Source organism: Salvia splendens, chromosome 8, assembly GCF_004379255.2.
Source record: "Salvia splendens isolate huo1 chromosome 8, SspV2, whole genome shotgun sequence".
Taxonomy (NCBI): Eukaryota; Viridiplantae; Streptophyta; class Magnoliopsida; order Lamiales; family Lamiaceae; genus Salvia; species Salvia splendens.
In genome coordinates, this window is record NC_056039.1 from 2918601 (window position 1) to 2934981 (window position 16381).

General features: G+C 36.8%; 3 protein-coding genes and 1 pseudogene across 7 annotated transcripts; 1 reads left to right on the plus strand and 3 right to left on the minus strand.

Annotated features, from left to right (window-relative positions):
- Nucleotides 1-1123: 1123 nt before the first annotated feature.
- Nucleotides 1124-4869, minus strand: LOC121742986 (ankyrin repeat domain-containing protein 2B-like). Of its 3 annotated transcripts, none has more exons than XM_042136149.1 (9): nt 4724-4869; nt 4488-4518; nt 3984-4135; nt 3540-3755; nt 3298-3446; nt 2141-2309; nt 1898-1990; nt 1585-1724; nt 1124-1504 (listed from the first exon to the last, which is right to left on the minus strand). In XM_042136149.1, the coding sequence occupies exons 1-9, from the start codon at nt 4730-4732 to the stop codon at nt 1405-1407; spliced, it is 1059 nt and encodes a 352-aa protein (XP_041992083.1). In that variant the 5' UTR covers nt 4733-4869; the 3' UTR covers nt 1124-1404. The 3 variants fall into 3 exon arrangements, with proteins under 3 accessions (XP_041992083.1, XP_041992084.1, XP_041992082.1); XM_042136150.1 differs by having other exon boundaries at nt 2198-2309; nt 3984-4138; XM_042136148.1 differs by having other exon boundaries at nt 3984-4138.
- A 174-nt stretch (nt 4870-5043) lies between these two features.
- On the plus strand, nt 5044-7083 carry LOC121742987 (annotated as a pseudogene).
- Nucleotides 7084-7128: 45 nt separating this feature from the next.
- LOC121744961 (F-box protein At1g10780-like) lies at nt 7129-9539 on the minus strand. 2 transcript variants are annotated; one of them, XM_042138667.1, is made up of 4 exons: nt 9327-9539; nt 7982-8727; nt 7622-7902; nt 7129-7536 (listed from the first exon to the last, which is right to left on the minus strand). In XM_042138667.1, exons 2-4 carry the CDS (start codon nt 8721-8723, stop codon nt 7300-7302), a joined length of 1260 nt encoding a protein of 419 aa, XP_041994601.1. In that variant the 5' UTR covers nt 8724-8727; nt 9327-9539; the 3' UTR covers nt 7129-7299. The 2 variants fall into 2 exon arrangements, with proteins under 2 accessions (XP_041994601.1, XP_041994600.1); XM_042138666.1 differs by lacking the exon at nt 9327-9539 and having other exon boundaries at nt 7982-8759.
- A 1945-nt stretch (nt 9540-11484) lies between these two features.
- On the minus strand, nt 11485-16267 carry LOC121744960. 2 transcript variants are annotated; one of them, XM_042138663.1, is made up of 10 exons: nt 15772-16267; nt 14892-15114; nt 14588-14735; nt 14233-14340; nt 13713-13870; nt 13442-13607; nt 13228-13364; nt 12405-13095; nt 12224-12336; nt 11485-12153 (listed from the first exon to the last, which is right to left on the minus strand). In XM_042138663.1, exons 1-10 carry the CDS (start codon nt 15995-15997, stop codon nt 11634-11636), a joined length of 2490 nt encoding a protein of 829 aa, XP_041994597.1. In that variant the 5' UTR covers nt 15998-16267; the 3' UTR covers nt 11485-11633. The 2 variants fall into 2 exon arrangements, with proteins under 2 accessions (XP_041994597.1, XP_041994598.1); XM_042138664.1 differs by lacking the exon at nt 15772-16267 and having other exon boundaries at nt 14588-14743; nt 14892-15032.
- Nucleotides 16268-16381: the final 114 nt, after the last annotated feature.

The window sequence follows — 16381 nt, forward strand, 5'->3', positions numbered from 1 at the left end:
TTTTAAACAGACATTCCGTAACAGATTTGAGTTTGAACTGCCAGAGTTTTGGCTAGTCACTTCAATGCTAAAAATTAGAAAGACGTCATTAATTAAGATATAAAGTTTAATTTGAATCAATAAAATTATTTTTTTAAAATGGGATTAAATAAAATAATGAGAATTGTCGAATATTTAGCTGGGGGCACAATGGCTTTGACAGCCTATTTAAGATGGATAGACGTTCTGACAGAGCAGTAGAACCAAATGATATGTCAATAATTTGGAGACCATTTTCAAAATTTAAAGATTCTGACTAAAATTAAAAGCAAAATGAAAAGTTAAAAAAATACATTTATTAAAAAAAAAATTTTCAAATAATAACACTTTATTCTGGAAGAATTACGTTAAAAATTATTTATTTCATGCTATGAAAATCGCATTTTGCATTTTCATTTCATTTAATGCCACACAAGAGATACCAAAAATATACTCCATGAATAAATGTCACTTCGACCCTTAAACACTGGTTTTATATCAAAAAATATCTTCATTGTAAAAAAATGTTTAATTAAATCCTATATTGTAGATATATCGTTATAAAGCGTATTAATTTCTATATTACTATCAATATTTTCATTATAAATAAAAAATTAAACCCATTTACCATCGGTTTTGTATGTATAAATATGTATAAAAAATATTCCTTCCGTCCTAAATTTTTTTTACAAACTTATAAATAGCACGGATTTTAATGTTCAATTGGTAAAATAAAAAAGAGATGAGAAAAAGGTAGTTGAATGAGTGTTAGTGAATTGTATGTGTAGATGATTATTTGTTAAAAAACTTTTTATATTTAAATTTTATCCAATTTTTGGGAACAGGCCAAATGATAAAATTAATTTTATCCAATTTTTGGCGACGGCCCAAAATGATAAAATTAATCTATTTTATTGGATCGGAGGAAGTATTCAATATTCATTTTCCAGCCAAAAAATGACATTTTATGTCCTCTAAAACTTGGGAAAAACTTCCAGGACTTGAAAAATGATTGTTGGATATTTCTGGTTTAGGATTTACTTAGATATTGCAATGGCCTTTGCTGATCTTCCTCCATTAGACAATTTAAAAAAATTCTGTAGCAAGTCATGAAAATTTTGGATGATATAATAATTTAAAAGCTTACAAACACCAAGATCCAACTTTTCAATAGAAAACATGGCAAGCTTCTAAATTCAGTAATTCACTGCTTGAAATGGCGCAGTGAGTATCAACTCCGGGAGACGGATTCATGCAAACAAATAAAAGATGCTGGATACATCGGCGAACAAACTTCACCAAATACGAACTGAGAGCAGCACACCCGCACTTGTAGACTCACCATGATGCACGAGAGCGTGCACAACTGCTTCCGTGCATCTCAGCTTATAGAAATGCATCTTTCTCGAGCAAGGCCAGCACTTCATTCTGGTTGTTTAATTTAGCAACCTCAATGGGCGTCTTACCATCCAAGTTTTGGAGTGTGCTGTGTGCATGAACGAGGAAATATTAAATGACGAAAACTTTGATAAAAGCAAAAACGAGGAAGGGGAAAAGGGAGATTACACAGCAGCGCCATTCTTCAACAGAAGCTCCACGCACTCCTTTTTGCCATAGCCGGCAGCATAATGAAGAGGAGTGTTCTTATTCTTATCCAAGGCGTCCACTTTCGCATAAGCCTCCAGAAGAAGTTGGGCGCACTTCACCTGAAATTGAACCAAGATACGCAGTCAACTTTCGGATTAGGAGCTAAAATAAAAAAAGGGAACACCTGTCCATCACAGTGGCCATTCTTGCCTGAGGACCTCAAATGTTGAGTCTAAAATCCGACATAGAAGAATAAGAAGGTTATGAAGTTCAATCTTTAGGTCTGCAATACCTCGCCATAACCACATGCAAAATGCAATGCTGTCCTTCCCTCGGAATCTTCTTCGTCCTTATTAGCGCCACCAGCCAGAGCTTTCTTGAGGCCCTGATTATTTCATATAAATAGTTCCAAGTACATGAGCTGTTAAATAACTACTATAAACTGCTCAACTACTACCAAAGGAAAAACATATGAACCCCAATATGCTTGAAACCACAAGTTTTCAATGCATCATAGATCATCTATGACATGTACCTCCACATCGCCAACACTAGCAGTGTGGTGAACTATAGATTCCTCATCATTTCCTACCTCCTCATCTTCTTCAACAGCAGCATCAACTCCAGATGCACCACCTTCACCACCAACAGCAAATTCCATGGCTTCACCCAACTTCTGGAGAACATCTTTGTCGTTCCAGTACCTGATCAGAGGAATGAGTGATTCGCAGCTCAAAGTATTGAAGATTTCTTTATAAACACATATGGACGTACATGAACTACTAGTAAGGATCAAGCATTATTATTCAACACGACGCATAGAATTAATCCAGCAAGGATCCTAGTGAAAGCTTTTTATCTGTAGCATGGTTATGCATCCTGATTTATAGATTTTTTTTCCTGGGGTTCATAAACTTCTAAATTTTTTTTAGAGCTGTAGCCTGTAGGGTTTTCACTTTCTGAGACTTGAGACCATGACACGAGTAGAAGGAACTCACTAAGAAGATGTCTGTCATTATTGAAACAGCAAGAAACTTTTGCAAATTACATAAAATGATTATGGATAGTTTCTTCATCAAAAAATTATTCAAACCAAGTTAATGTCATAGCCTGAGACCATGACACAACTAGAAGGAATTCACTAAAACGTTTTCAGACATCTATGGCACCACGCTAGAAACTTCTGCAAAATTTATCAAAAATGATCGAACTATATATGGATTCTTTTAATTCAAGTACTCCCTCCGTCCCACTTAAGATGTCCACCTTTCCTTTTTAGTTTGTCCCATTTATGATGTCCACTTTCCATATTTGGAAACAAATTCCTCTCTCCTTATTAAAATATTCAATTACCTTTTTCATTCTACTTTATCATACCCAACTAACCCATTTAAAAATCGGTGCCATTCAAGAATGTGGACATCTTGAATGTGACGGAGGGAGTAATATTTAATTAAACAACAAGTCGAAGCTATAACCTTTTGTAAGTTCAAAATTTCTCACCATCTCTAAAGCCGCAGAAAAGAATGCATCTAAATTGATTTCATTTGCATACTAAAAGAAAGTTTACATCCTTTTGTATGGTAACCGTGCAACATCATTCAAATTCAGGGTTATTTGGGTTGTCAGCTAGAATCTCACACACCAAATTATATCGAGTTGAACAAAAAAATCTTATGGAGAAAACAAAACCTCATCATAGCAGCAGGACCGCCATTCTCGATCTCATCCAAAATTGGCTTCAATGATGGATCATCTTTGATTTTAGTCATTCGCTCTTCAAGCTGTGCTTTATTTGTTGGGTTAGTTAAACTCTCAAGCATGCCAGACATGGCTGGGTCCTGTGAAATGATTCCGCACAACAATTAGACAAAATTGTATCTGTATATGAAAATATATTTTATTAAAAGGTAGAAGTGACAGGCGAACAATACCTGCATCAATGCGCTACCCAGTTTTTCAGCCATGGTCATGAATTGAGGATTTTGCATCACTTGCTGCATTGTCGAATAATATTGTTGTGGATAAAAGTTGGGGCCACTCTCTTCAACTGCAGGAGCACCTTGAAAGGTTTTCTGAAGTTGTTCAGCCATCTGATTAAATGAAGGATCTTTTGCTATTTGTTCCGCTAATTCCTTAATGCTTGGGTCCTACAGACACAAATATTCGATTTTAGAGAAAGAAGCCTGGATACAGAAATGTGAATGTGTACTCGAAGAAAGAATAAGATGCGCCAATGAGAAGGTCCCAGGATGGAACCGATACATACAACAAGACTAACTTGATCTACATGCATCAACCCCAATTTCATTGGAAAAACAACAACACCAACAATATAGGTGAAGACTATCCCCGGATAAGAGGTTACATTTACATACATTTAGCACTCCTGACATAGCTGAGAAGTCAAATGAATCTGGCAGTCCAGGAACTGGATGAGGGATTGCAGGGGTTGTCCTTCTCTGTCCAGACGATGGCTCCGAAGAGGCTGACTCAGCAGGAGCTTTGCTCGCAGCTGCATCAGATTTGTCTTCTGAGGCAGAGAGTAAGATGCCAACAACAGTTAAACTAATTAGCAAGTGATTGCATAAAAATTCTAAATTTCACATGCCAAAAACTAGCAGTTTCGGAAATTTTTTATTGAATCATTATAAAATTCCACATTCTATTTAAAGAAATGATGAAGCTATCACCCAAAAAAAACTAGAATTTCACATCGTTCTATTCCCACGAACATTGACTAAAATTTAACTTTCTCACTCACCCATGAATCATCACAAACTAAAAAAGCTCACATATTCACCACCCGAATAATTTAATTAGTCCACTTCAACAGTTCAACCAGCGAAAAAAATGAAGTCTTGATAACAAATCACGCTTACCTTCTTTAGCGACCGTAGGGGTTTTTGCAGCCTGCACAGACCGCCAAGAACATATCAATAATCATGATCAGTACATCATCAGCTAAGACATAATCAACGGAATTGCAGAATCACATAAACAAATCCAGTAAATCAAATAAGAAATGCAATTAGAGGTCAAAATAGTAGTGAAATGAATCAGCGATTCAAAAATTTGTGAAATTGAATCAAATTGGGCGATGATTCGGCAACAGTACCTCGGACATGATTAGAGGCGGATGATTCCCGAGGAGAGAGACGGAGATTTAGAGAGATGGGAGAAAGCGTGATTTGGGGGAAGTATAGAGTAGAGAGTTGAGTTGCGGTTTGACAGTTGGCCAGCTTGTTCCTCACCGCCGCCAAATGGAGCACATTTAATTCATACCTAATTTGGGTTTGGGCTTCCAATAATGGAATTTCTTTCTTTAATTGTGATAAATCATCAAAATTTGTCAAATTCTAATTTATTTTATATGAATATACTAGTTCTAAATTTAAAAAATTTTAATTTTTTGTAAATATTTCATTCATCTCTTTTTTTTTTACAAAACACGTGATGAGGTGATAAGGTTTAGGAGTTAATAAGGTTTAGTTAAAATTGTAAATGATAGGAGTAGTATAAAGTAGTCAACAAAATTTAGTTATTATGAACAATTAATAAGTATCATAGTTGAGTAAATTAACTCCAATATTTAGAGTTTGATTACTTATTTTTGGGAAATATGTAATAATAATTGTATATGTGGTTTGCATGAAACAAATCGACGAGCCTTTTCTCCGATCCGGCAACGACCGACATAGATTGACAGCGACGGCACGCATCAGATCAGAGGAACTAGCATGGTGAGGCTGGAGGGTGCTAACGTGCGCTGGTGGCGGGCGGTGTTACTCTTGTTGGCGTGCGCATCGCGGCGGAGCTGTGCAATATGGTTGAATCTGCCGGCGACAGGCACCAAATGCGTCTCCGACGAGATTCATAACAACGTCGTCGTTTTGTCCGACTTCGTCGTCATCTCCGACGATCATGTCCACCCTACCCCCACCATTTCCGCTAAGGTTACTTAGATCGCCATATTTTCTTAATTTTGGAATTCGATGGATATATACCTGATTTCGTGTTGAATGTTGTGTAAATGTGTGTTAATTGAATAATTATCGGAAGAGAATTATGTGATTGATGTATAGTCTTGGAATTGGATTCCATTGATTGCAATTTGCAAAGAGGGCTAGGCTTCTTGTTGAAGGTATTGTGTGAATTAATAGTTTAGTTTTACTGCTAAACTTGCTTGCTTCTGAGTTGTATCAACAGAAATGTTAGGAATCACTGAGTTTCTCAGCTAGAGATATGACAAAATTCTACTACCTGATTTCGATGTTTAAATGCTGTAGATGCTATTGATCATCCCTTTGTAGAAATGTGTGTTTGTTAAGTGATAATTCGTAATGAATGATGCCATCGATGTAGGGTTTTGGAAAGAGGGATAGGGCTTCTAGTTGAAGGTATTGTTGCTTAGTGTAAATTGGTTTAGCTTTACTCCTATACTTGACAAATTCAAGTGTAGAGGTGCATTCTTATTAGCTGTATCATAATATTTGTTTAAAAAATCTTAGGAATCAGAGAGAGGCACATTTTGCCAGTTAACATAGGCAAAGAAAAGCATAAGAGGAAGATTGGCAACAAATCTGTTTGCACATTCATAAACTAATAAGGGAAACATTGCAGGTTTATTAACTGTTGTAACACAGTCCATGTGGGCTTTTCTGGCCTGAAATCAGCTCGAGCATGCACTCCAGTGATTGCGTGCTGTTTTTCTGTAGGTGACTTCTCCGTATGGCAACACTCTGTATCGGCAGGAAAACATTACGCATGCTCAATTTGCATTCACGACTACTGAGGCTGGAAGCTATTTAGCTTGTTTCTGGGTCGGTGGCAACTGGCAACTATTCGGGCACAGGGGGGCTAAGCATCAACATGGAGTGGAAAACTGGTATTGTAGCTAAGGATTGGGAATCAGTTGCAAGAAAAGAAAAAATCGAGGTGAGACCAGGTTTACAATCAAATGCTGCTATGCTCTTATTTTCACCTTAATTTTGGATCACTTTTGTGTTGTCACTGAGACTGTTTGTAATCTTGAAACGATCTTTACTCTGTTTATATCTCTAGTAGGGTGTTGAGCTTGAACTTAGAAAACTCGAAGAAGCAGTGGAGACTGTCCATGAAAAGCTTCTCTACATTAAGACCAGGTTGTTTTTTGTTTCTGAACCAAAGCAGTGGTTGTTGAAGTGATTCTTGTTCATCCTTTGATTGTGTGTGTGTTTGTCGTTGCAGAGACGCAGAGATGAGGACAACGAATGAAGCCACCAATTATCGGGTTGCTCTGTTCAGCCTCATGTCACTCACCATATGCATTTTGGTTTCAACACTCCAAATATCGTACTTGAAGAGATATTTCCAAAAAAAAAGTTGATTTAGATGACAGTGTAGATTAAAAGCTCATTGACGTGTTTTTTTTTTGTTTTCATTTTGCAGTTGATTATGTATAATCACAATTTTGTTTTAGATTAAAATCATTATCATTCTTTATTTTTGCATAGCAGAACATCATTATGACGCTTCATTTTATTACATTAGCTCAATTTTTGGATTTCAATATTTGTGAAAATACAAAGAACACAAGGTCAACTGTGACATTAGAAATGATAGATGAGAATGTCAAAAAACCATAGTCAACAAAATTATTCCAATGAGGAAGAGGAAGAAGAACAAAAAGGGAATTAGCTCGATACAAAATGGTTATTCTATTGAGACAATCTTGCGATTCATGTAGCTAAACCTGCAAATGTCTTCAAAGAAATCATCAGCACTGCTGTGGCTGCTCTTCATCTGAAGAATCTTTATTGTCATCTTCCTCAAATTCTTTGCGTACTTTATCAACGAATCCAAGGTGCTCATCTTCTGTTCTGCGTTCAACGGAGATCTAACAGTGACTACAACCTTCTCAAGACACGGAATTTGAAACCTAGAGTCCACCTGCAATGTGAGAAAATGGTTATATCCTCATACGAGAAGCAAACGAGTACGATAACACAACTGAATTCCTAATTCGTGGACGCACATTTCTGAGGCTATTCTTTTGACAGATAGCAGCAAACATTGCACCATGAATGTCAAAGGTTTGCAACTTCGGATGGCTGTTGAAGAAGTCAACAAAATCAATCTCCGGAAAGGGTAAAAGCGTGTCAGAGTCCCCGGTGAATTCCACCTTCATGTAGAGATGCTTCACTTCACTTGCCATCTGAAGCAGTTTGCTTATAGCATCCCAACACCATTGCACTCCTCGGATTGTCAACGTTTCCAATGCCACAAGTTTCCCGAAATCGACCATATAAACTCTCCCTATAAGCCAACAAAATGATCAGCAAACGCACAGGTTTATGAATATCAGAAACCATATCAAATCATTATGCATATATACCTGCATTGTTGGAGATGGAAAGATTTTTCAAGCATTGAGTTTCACAGACTCTAATCAAGCTACAACCTTGCACTTCAAGTGATTGAAGCTTCGACGAATCAACAGTAAGTGAGCAGTTTCCCACCCCAAAAAAATCCAGCTTGCAGTGCTCAAGATAAGGATTTTGTATCGAGACAGACCTCAATCCTTCACACCCGAGAAGTAACAAGTGTGTCAGATTCGGACAAGCACGAAGAGCATCATAAAGTGCGTGCTCCTCCAACCTTGCACCGACTATCTCAAGATTCTTCAGCCGATGGAAAACATCCCATTTTGGCGAATAAACCATCAGCACACCCCAAAGCTTAAGCGACTCCAAGTTCCAGGCAGCGCTAATGCAATCCAACTTCGAGGGAATCTCAGTGTAGGTGTCATGCTCGGTTATGTTATCCAACCTCAGCTCAAGGCTCTTTAACGAAGCTCCTGCCATGGATAGCCAGGACGCGAGTCCAGAGCCTGAAAAAGGGCAGTAAACCACAAGCTCCTCGAGCTTAACAACTGAAGACACAAGTCGCAACACGACATCATCAGGAGTGTCTCCATTGGTTAGGTTGTCAAAAATGTTCCGAGAGAAGAACAGGCTCCTCAGGTAAGGCATTGAATCCTTCCATCTCTTCGAAACGCAATTGCACGACGCCACATCCTTGGAATTACTAATCAGGGACAAAATGGACTGGACTAGGGCATCAGGGAGTGACTCCATTTCTCTGAGGAATAAAATCAAACAGTTAGCATGCATAATCAAATTCTCTCATATGCCATTTCCAGAAATCAATTATCTATTGAGAAATGCACTATTGAGTAAAAAAGAATAATGTTATACTACTCCATATGCGAAGTCAGATGCAAACAAAACACACAGATTTAGCTAAATCTCAAAAACTGCAATCTACAGCTAAATCTCTCAAATGCTATTTCCAAAACTTCATCATAAAAATCCACAATTGACATTAATCAAATTATGCATATGTGTGAAGCTCAAATCCAAACAAAAACAAAAACAAAAACAAAAAAAAGCAAACACATTTAGCTGAATCTAGCCTTCAATACCAATAAAGTTTAAAACCCATCTCAAACCAACCTTGAATCAAATCAATTCAAATCAAACAAGCATTCATCATGAATGAATCACTCAATTCCAAGTTAAATTATCTAGATTTTCAAGATCGATAGATTTATAAATACAACACAACAAATGAAACGAAAAACAGATGAAAAATCCAGGTCACATCAAATAAACAGTTAAAAAAGAGCTCCTCACATTGAAATTCAAGTAAACAATAGATTAGAAAACGTGCTGACTTACAAGAAAGATGAACTGCGCGAAGCTGAGTCTAGAAAGAATGGTGAGATTTATTCAAGCTTCAATTTTTAGAAGCCTAATCACTATATTTCATTCCCAATTTTGTAGAAAGAATGGAGAGGTAGACGTGTGAGTACACACTACACACATATATACATACATACATACATGTGTGAAAAAAGAAAGTGCAAGGCGCGGGTATATGGAAGCTCAAAGGGGGGATTTTTCAAATTTTGAAACGCATACTTTTATTTTTCCTTTATTTTTATTTTTAAATATTGGGTGTCAGTGAAATATCTAATCCCGCCTTGTTTTTAACTCTTTTGGTTTAAAAAATTCGACCGTTTTTGCAAGTTTGCACTAACTTTCAAATTTCAAACTTTGTTTAATTTTAGGAAATAGGAGTACATCAAAGAATAGGAAACTTTTTTGTAATTCAATTATCTGTGAAATATAATCTTAACGATGCACGATATAGGTTTATAATTGAAAATTGTAAAGTAAGAGAGTGATGGTGAGAAATAGTGGTTAGAGTATTTTTTATGTAAAATGAGATTTGATTTTTTCAAATTATAAATTTACCACAAATAGATATCGCCAATTTTTTATGATCGAACAAAAATGAAATATGAACAAAAATGAAATATGATTATTTTTCGCATTTGGCGTATTAGCTAAGGCAGATCAAACGATTAATTCAAATTAGAGTTGCAATTTTTTACGTGATTAGATACGAAATAAATGGCTTTTGGTCAAACTGTACTAGGTTTATTTCCTTATCGAATTGATTTGTTAGGTTCACAATAATTTTGGGTTGGATTACGGCAATTCATTAACAAAAATTACTATTATTATTTTATACTTTTATTTTTAAAATAGTTATACTTTAGTTTTATTCTATAGGTTTGTGTAAATTAGATTCAAATTTTGTAAAACTAACTTTTTATTGTGTAAATCAAATTTAATTGTATAAATCAGGTTCGAGCTGTTTATTGTGATGTTATCATGTTAACACACATTATATCGTATTGTATGCGAGTCGTGTTTGGATGTAAAAGTAGTAGGTTGAGTTCGTGTTTCGGGTTGAGAATTTCTTCAAGAAATTAGGTTCGAGATAGGTCTTAGTATTAGATTGAGCCATTGTCAAATTAATCAAATAATTACTCCACCAAAAGATTTGCCTTTACCGGTTTTAAATAATAGTAGTATACAATATGGCAAAGTTATGAAAGGAAATTCGTGTTTGTATACAATACATAGGTTGGTCGTTATTAGGTTGTCACCATTATTAGTAATTTTTTCTATTTTGAAATAATTAATCAGATCTATCGATCTTTACTTTTTGTCAAATTATGATGAAAATAAAACTTTATTATAAAATTAATTACTACAATGGAATAACTTTATATGCATTATTATTTTTAGACCGATTTTTTTGTACTCCTACTAAAAATCCCATTTGCTTACGTGAGGATGTGAACAATTATTATTTGCTAATTGTTATCTGTTAATTATGTCAATAATTTAGGTTATAGGTGTCAACACGAAGGTGTTGACATACAAATACCTTCACGTTGACTTCTATAGATAATAGGGGTAGTAATTTAAAATAGTTATCAATCTAATTTGAATATTAAAAAAGATTAGAAGTATGTGCTTTATATAAAGAAAGCTCCTATAGTATTTTTAGCTCTGCATATTTATGTAAATATTATTTTTCCGCTTTTTAATATGGGATTTCATAAAATTATAAGGTCATAGACTCATAGTAGATTAATAAAATGGGAACAAATGTAAATAAAACGATGGGATTATCAATTTAAAAAAAGACCGACTATTTAAATAGCTTTGTTCTATAATATGAAAAATATCTCATTGTTGCACAAATTAGCACTCGTAATAAAAAGCCTGGCAGAGTTGCTGATGTCTGATTTTTTGTGGTATATTAGAAAAGCTCTTTTAATGTAAAATCTGATGGAATTTCATTAGAACATGTTACAAAAGTGATCAAATTAATTAAGGTGCCTAAATGAATCTTTTTCCCTTAATCATGCATGACTAATTACTAGTAACAAGTTTATAGAAAATTGAAAAACATAATGTTGGAAGAATCCTTTCACTGAAAAAATGTATTTCAAGAAATACTACATAGGAGTATAAATTTTGGCTCACACAAAAAGTTCAGATTGTAACTATGATTGTAACATTATAAACAGAGCACTTTGGCAGCTCAAGAAATCTTATGATCAAATCTAGTAGTATTCAAAAACAGAAATTACCAAAACAAAAACCAGAAAATCCATGCTTAAACTAACTTCTTTCTGGTTTCAACTTCTCCACTTGCTTCTTCTCCTCCTCTTCCTTCTCCTCCACTGGCAGCACAACAACGGGAGCTGCGGGCACCCCGTCCCACCGCTCCTTCAAGAAGTTGTCAAACGCCTCCACCATCGCCCTCCTGAACTCGAGCTCCCTCGTGAAGACATCAAAAATCAAGCACGCGAGCACGTACTTAAACGGCACCAGAAGAAGAATGGTCGAACCGACGAGCAGAGCAAGAGCGATCTCCATCGTCACCTGAGGGTGTCCTGCGAGAATGATGGAGCGAATCTTGAGCAGCGCGACGTTCACATTCTGGAGCGACTTCTCCACCTCACGCATGGCTTCCTTCAGAGCAATAATCTTCTGGATCGTGTTCGATGGAGGCTGGTCGTATATAGTAACTTTCCCAAAGAATCTCCCGAGACGGCCTTGCTCCTTGAGCCCCTTTAGTACTAACATCCCGGCCGCGAAGATCATCAACGTCACCGGGAATATGTAAGACATTAGGTTTCTGAAATCAAGCCACATGAGAGTTAGTCAGATTTTGCATAAGTTCGTAAAAGGGAGAGATTGAACATTACCTAAAGATAAGTGTATATACAAGTCCGAGAAAAGACGCTGTAACGAGGGGATCGTCCCAGCGCCTAAGCCTTTCGAAATTTTTAGCAGTGAGAGTTAGAGGAAGCACAAGTTCCTGCCAAGGAAAAACAATCAAAATTTCAAGATTTGATTTTTTTTAAAAAAATAATTGATTGAACTAACCTTAAAAAGGTCGATATTACTGGGAATCCCTTCAATCATGGCAGCATCGATCGTCGCTTGCGTTTTCTCAACTACCTTGCACTTGTTTCTACAAGTCATCGACGCCTTCTCCACCAAACTCAAGTCAGCCACGACGAGGTTCTTGCTAAGCACAACTCCATGTCTGATCGAAGCATTTTTCCAAAAGGCTAACGAAGCGCTAGTTCCCCACGACGCTGACCGCCTCCATTTCCGCAAGTAGACACTTCCGTCTATGTCAAAAACATGGCTGCTGCTCTCAGAAGCCTCACCGTTGGGTCTCATAAGCACCTCCTCTGGCTCAGTGTCGATGTCCGGTAGTTTCTTGATTACCGTCCCGCCCCAGAAATTTACGGCGAGGGTTTGAAGAACGACCTCCCCGTATGGTGCATTGTGCAAATATGAAAACTGAGTCAGCTTAAATGGTTCGTCGAATGTCCTCTTCATAAACTGGAGGGCTTGAAGTCTAGCAATGGCGTTTATGGCATGAGCAACGGCCATATCTTTCCCTTTGTGAGCACCGTATATGTCATACACCGACTCATCGTTATCCATGGGTCCATATTCGCGTATAAATTTGTATAATCCGATAACTTCGCTTATGAATGCATACCACACATCCCTCCTCACCTCACCACCTAAGTCGACAAATTCAAGAACCAATGACACAGACCTGCAAGTAAATTATTTGAGCTTATAAGAAACTTCAACTTTGAGTCTCGCTGTTTTTGACTGAAATATGAAGGTTTCAAGCAAACTCTGTTGCATAATTTAACTGGAAACAAGGTCAGAGAAGCTTACTCACTCCGGACCAGATGTGATGGAGATTGCAGAGTCAAAAACATTCGACCCCAAAGGTCCGACTCTTGCCTTTTCAACTCTTGAGTCGGGATGAGTAAGATCCAGCATTACTGATTCTTTCGATCCGACCAGGCTAGCTGCCTGAATAAAATCATTACTCAAAAAAGGTTCTAAGACAATTCAGCATCAAAATCACTCTATTCACTCGAAGACAATACCTCAAAGTAAAGTGCATGGTCAGTCAACGTGACCTTTCCTGGCCATGGCATGTCCTTTTCCCATTTTAGAACAGGCTGCTTTCGACTGGAACCAAGACAAAGGATTTTTTCATCAGGAAATTGTAAGGTCTCCTGGAATTGATGTGATTTTCGGCCTTCATGCACTCTATAAATTGGGAAGGAACAAATACTGTCAAGATTCTTGGATAGAAATCAATCGCGGTCATGAAACATAAGGCATCCGTACCAACGTTGAGAAAAAAATGCTCACTTGACTAGTTCGGTAATATATGTTGACCATATGCTAAATGAGATGCCCTTTTCGTCACCAGCTAAAGCTTTGAAAAGATTATGTGCAGTGGGACAATCAGCTACACCAGAAACAGCAGGAGTAATGCGAATAAAAGCCTCTTCTCCCACGAGCTTCTTCTACAAGTTCGAAAACAGATATTTGGTCACTACCTCTCAATGTCTGTATATGTCTTGTAAAAGAGACTAATTGTCACATTTCACCAGTTCTACGAGAATAGTTTGAACCCAAATTTTTCTGTATTTCTAGAATTTCAGTTGAACAAGGCAGATTTCTTCATATGCCTCCAATAATGCATGATAAAAATTGGGTAGCATTTCTTGAAAATATGATACTTAAGGCAATACACAAGAATGTTGGTAGATGATAATACATGTAATCTACTTTTAGAAGCTAATTTAACAAAAGCAACAATAAGATGGCAATATGCAAGTAATCGGATAAATGACTATACAAGGAAAACCGAACAGATAAGCAATACCTGAAAATGACTCCATTTGAATGATTTGAGTCGGTTACCCTTCCCTTGTCGTACTGGATTCTCCCATGCAAGCATAGTTATAAAAACTAGCCTCTGAAATGAAGGTTCCTGGTATCAGAAGCAAAAAGACCAATTATAAGTAAATGCCAATAACTTAGCAACTCCAGCTAACACGAGAAAAGGGTGTACTGAAATGAGAGTTGGAGAACATTGAGTTAGTGGTCGAGTCTGAACGTTTGAAGGAATAATGGAGTGTGAGCAGAGTGGCATGAGGTATAACCGTGAACATAAGAAGGGAAAAATGCAATATTATACATATGAACTTTGTGGGAAACAATGCAGCAACTGCACTGACCTTGAGGCTCGGATGAACTTCAACATTATTCCTTGACAAAAACCTGAAGCAGCAATACTCCACCAAATAACGTGGATCGTTATAAACTGATTCTGGAACAAGTGCTTTAAATATTCTTTGCACTTTCTGCCCTGTCAATCCATTCATCCTGCATATCTTAGACGTGGGAAAAGTAAAAAATTAATTCCTCCATACCAGCAAGATGTATTGCCCCAATTTTTAACCTTGTCTATACACATAATGTGGAAAGGAAAATGCATAACGGAAGTATGAAGGATGAAAAAACTGAAAACAGTAGCTTTACCGGCTAAACTGTTCAATGGAAACGATGGCAGCTTCAGAAAGCTCCCCTCCAGAAGTTCTTGAATCAACAGTCGGTTCAATCATAAATATATCATCTGTATCTTCAGTGTCATTCTGAGGGCTAGGCTTTCGCTCATGAACAGATTTTACGAGTGGAGAGGCCACTTCATTCAAAAAGTTTTGAGTCTTTGATAGCAATTGGTTAACTGACTCTTGCATTGAATCTGTCAACCAAAAGACTTTAGTTGTAACATAGGCGCAACATGTATAGTTTTCTGGAATTATCACATGATAAGTAAAAAACAACCCGACCAGAAAAAGACAAAACTGTTTGGCAAGAAGGAAATACATCTGAAGAAAGCACATATTCTAGTAAAATGTCATCTTCATAGACACTATCCTAGACAGTAGTTTTTAGCCTTCGGAAACGCTAAGCACTTCCTATCTTTCTTGCCCATACATTGTTTACTCTCTTACACCCCTCTTTTGTTGATCATTTGAATAGGTCTAACTAGTAGTAACTTTTACAGTTTTACTTACTCTTTAGTACCATGATTATGCGTCAAGACAGATATTCAATTCCTTTTCGATCCATCATCAAGAATTAAATGGTCAGTCAGCATGAAAGAGATATAAAGGATGCAACCTTCCTTTTGAACTACTTCAGATTCTTGATTCTACAAACACCTTCCTCAACTACACAAGTTTCACATAGTTTTTTCTATTGCCTACAACAGAATATAGAACTTTTTGTAGCATATTCTAGAAACTTATTGGTGGCAAACAATCAGAAAAACAAGCAAACCTCATACCATAATGAATAAACTAGTTTCAATTGCTCCAAAGGCCATAAGCAGCAAAATCAAGAAACTGAAACTCACTTGCATCAATATCATTGAGCTTCCAATTCATAGCGCCAAGAGACTGTCCCACCAGCTTGAATCCAAATTTGTTATCCGAAGAATTTGGAGAATCCGAGGAACCATTCTTCACACAGCAAGCAATCTTGAAGAGCTGATTCTTGTGCTTATGATGTGAAGTTGCAGAAGAAGATTTAGGGGTTAGGCTTATTTGGTGAGGTGATTCGGGTGGGAACCGAGAGAGCATGTTTCAGACTAAGATTCTCTCCCTAATAATCAAGATTTCATGATCCCAGGTTATCCAGAGAGGAATGATTTGTTGTCTCAGCTTGCAAGATGCGTTCTTTAACTTCTTGATTTAAGATTATGAGCAAAGAGATAAACATTGCTGAAAACGACGAATTAGCAGGAAGAGATGATTAAAGACATCAATAAGGAAGCAGCCAAAGGCTACTTCGAGAAGTAAACGCTGAGCTGAGAGAAAGTTGGGCCAGTTTGTACGGCTAGAAAATGTTACCATGAAAAAAGTTCAGATTTTTATATTAAAAGAGTTTGGTCTCACTCTTGTTTTTATATCAATATCTAAAACTATTCAATTTCCATCTCATGTAGTGAGCATAAAAGATCCAAT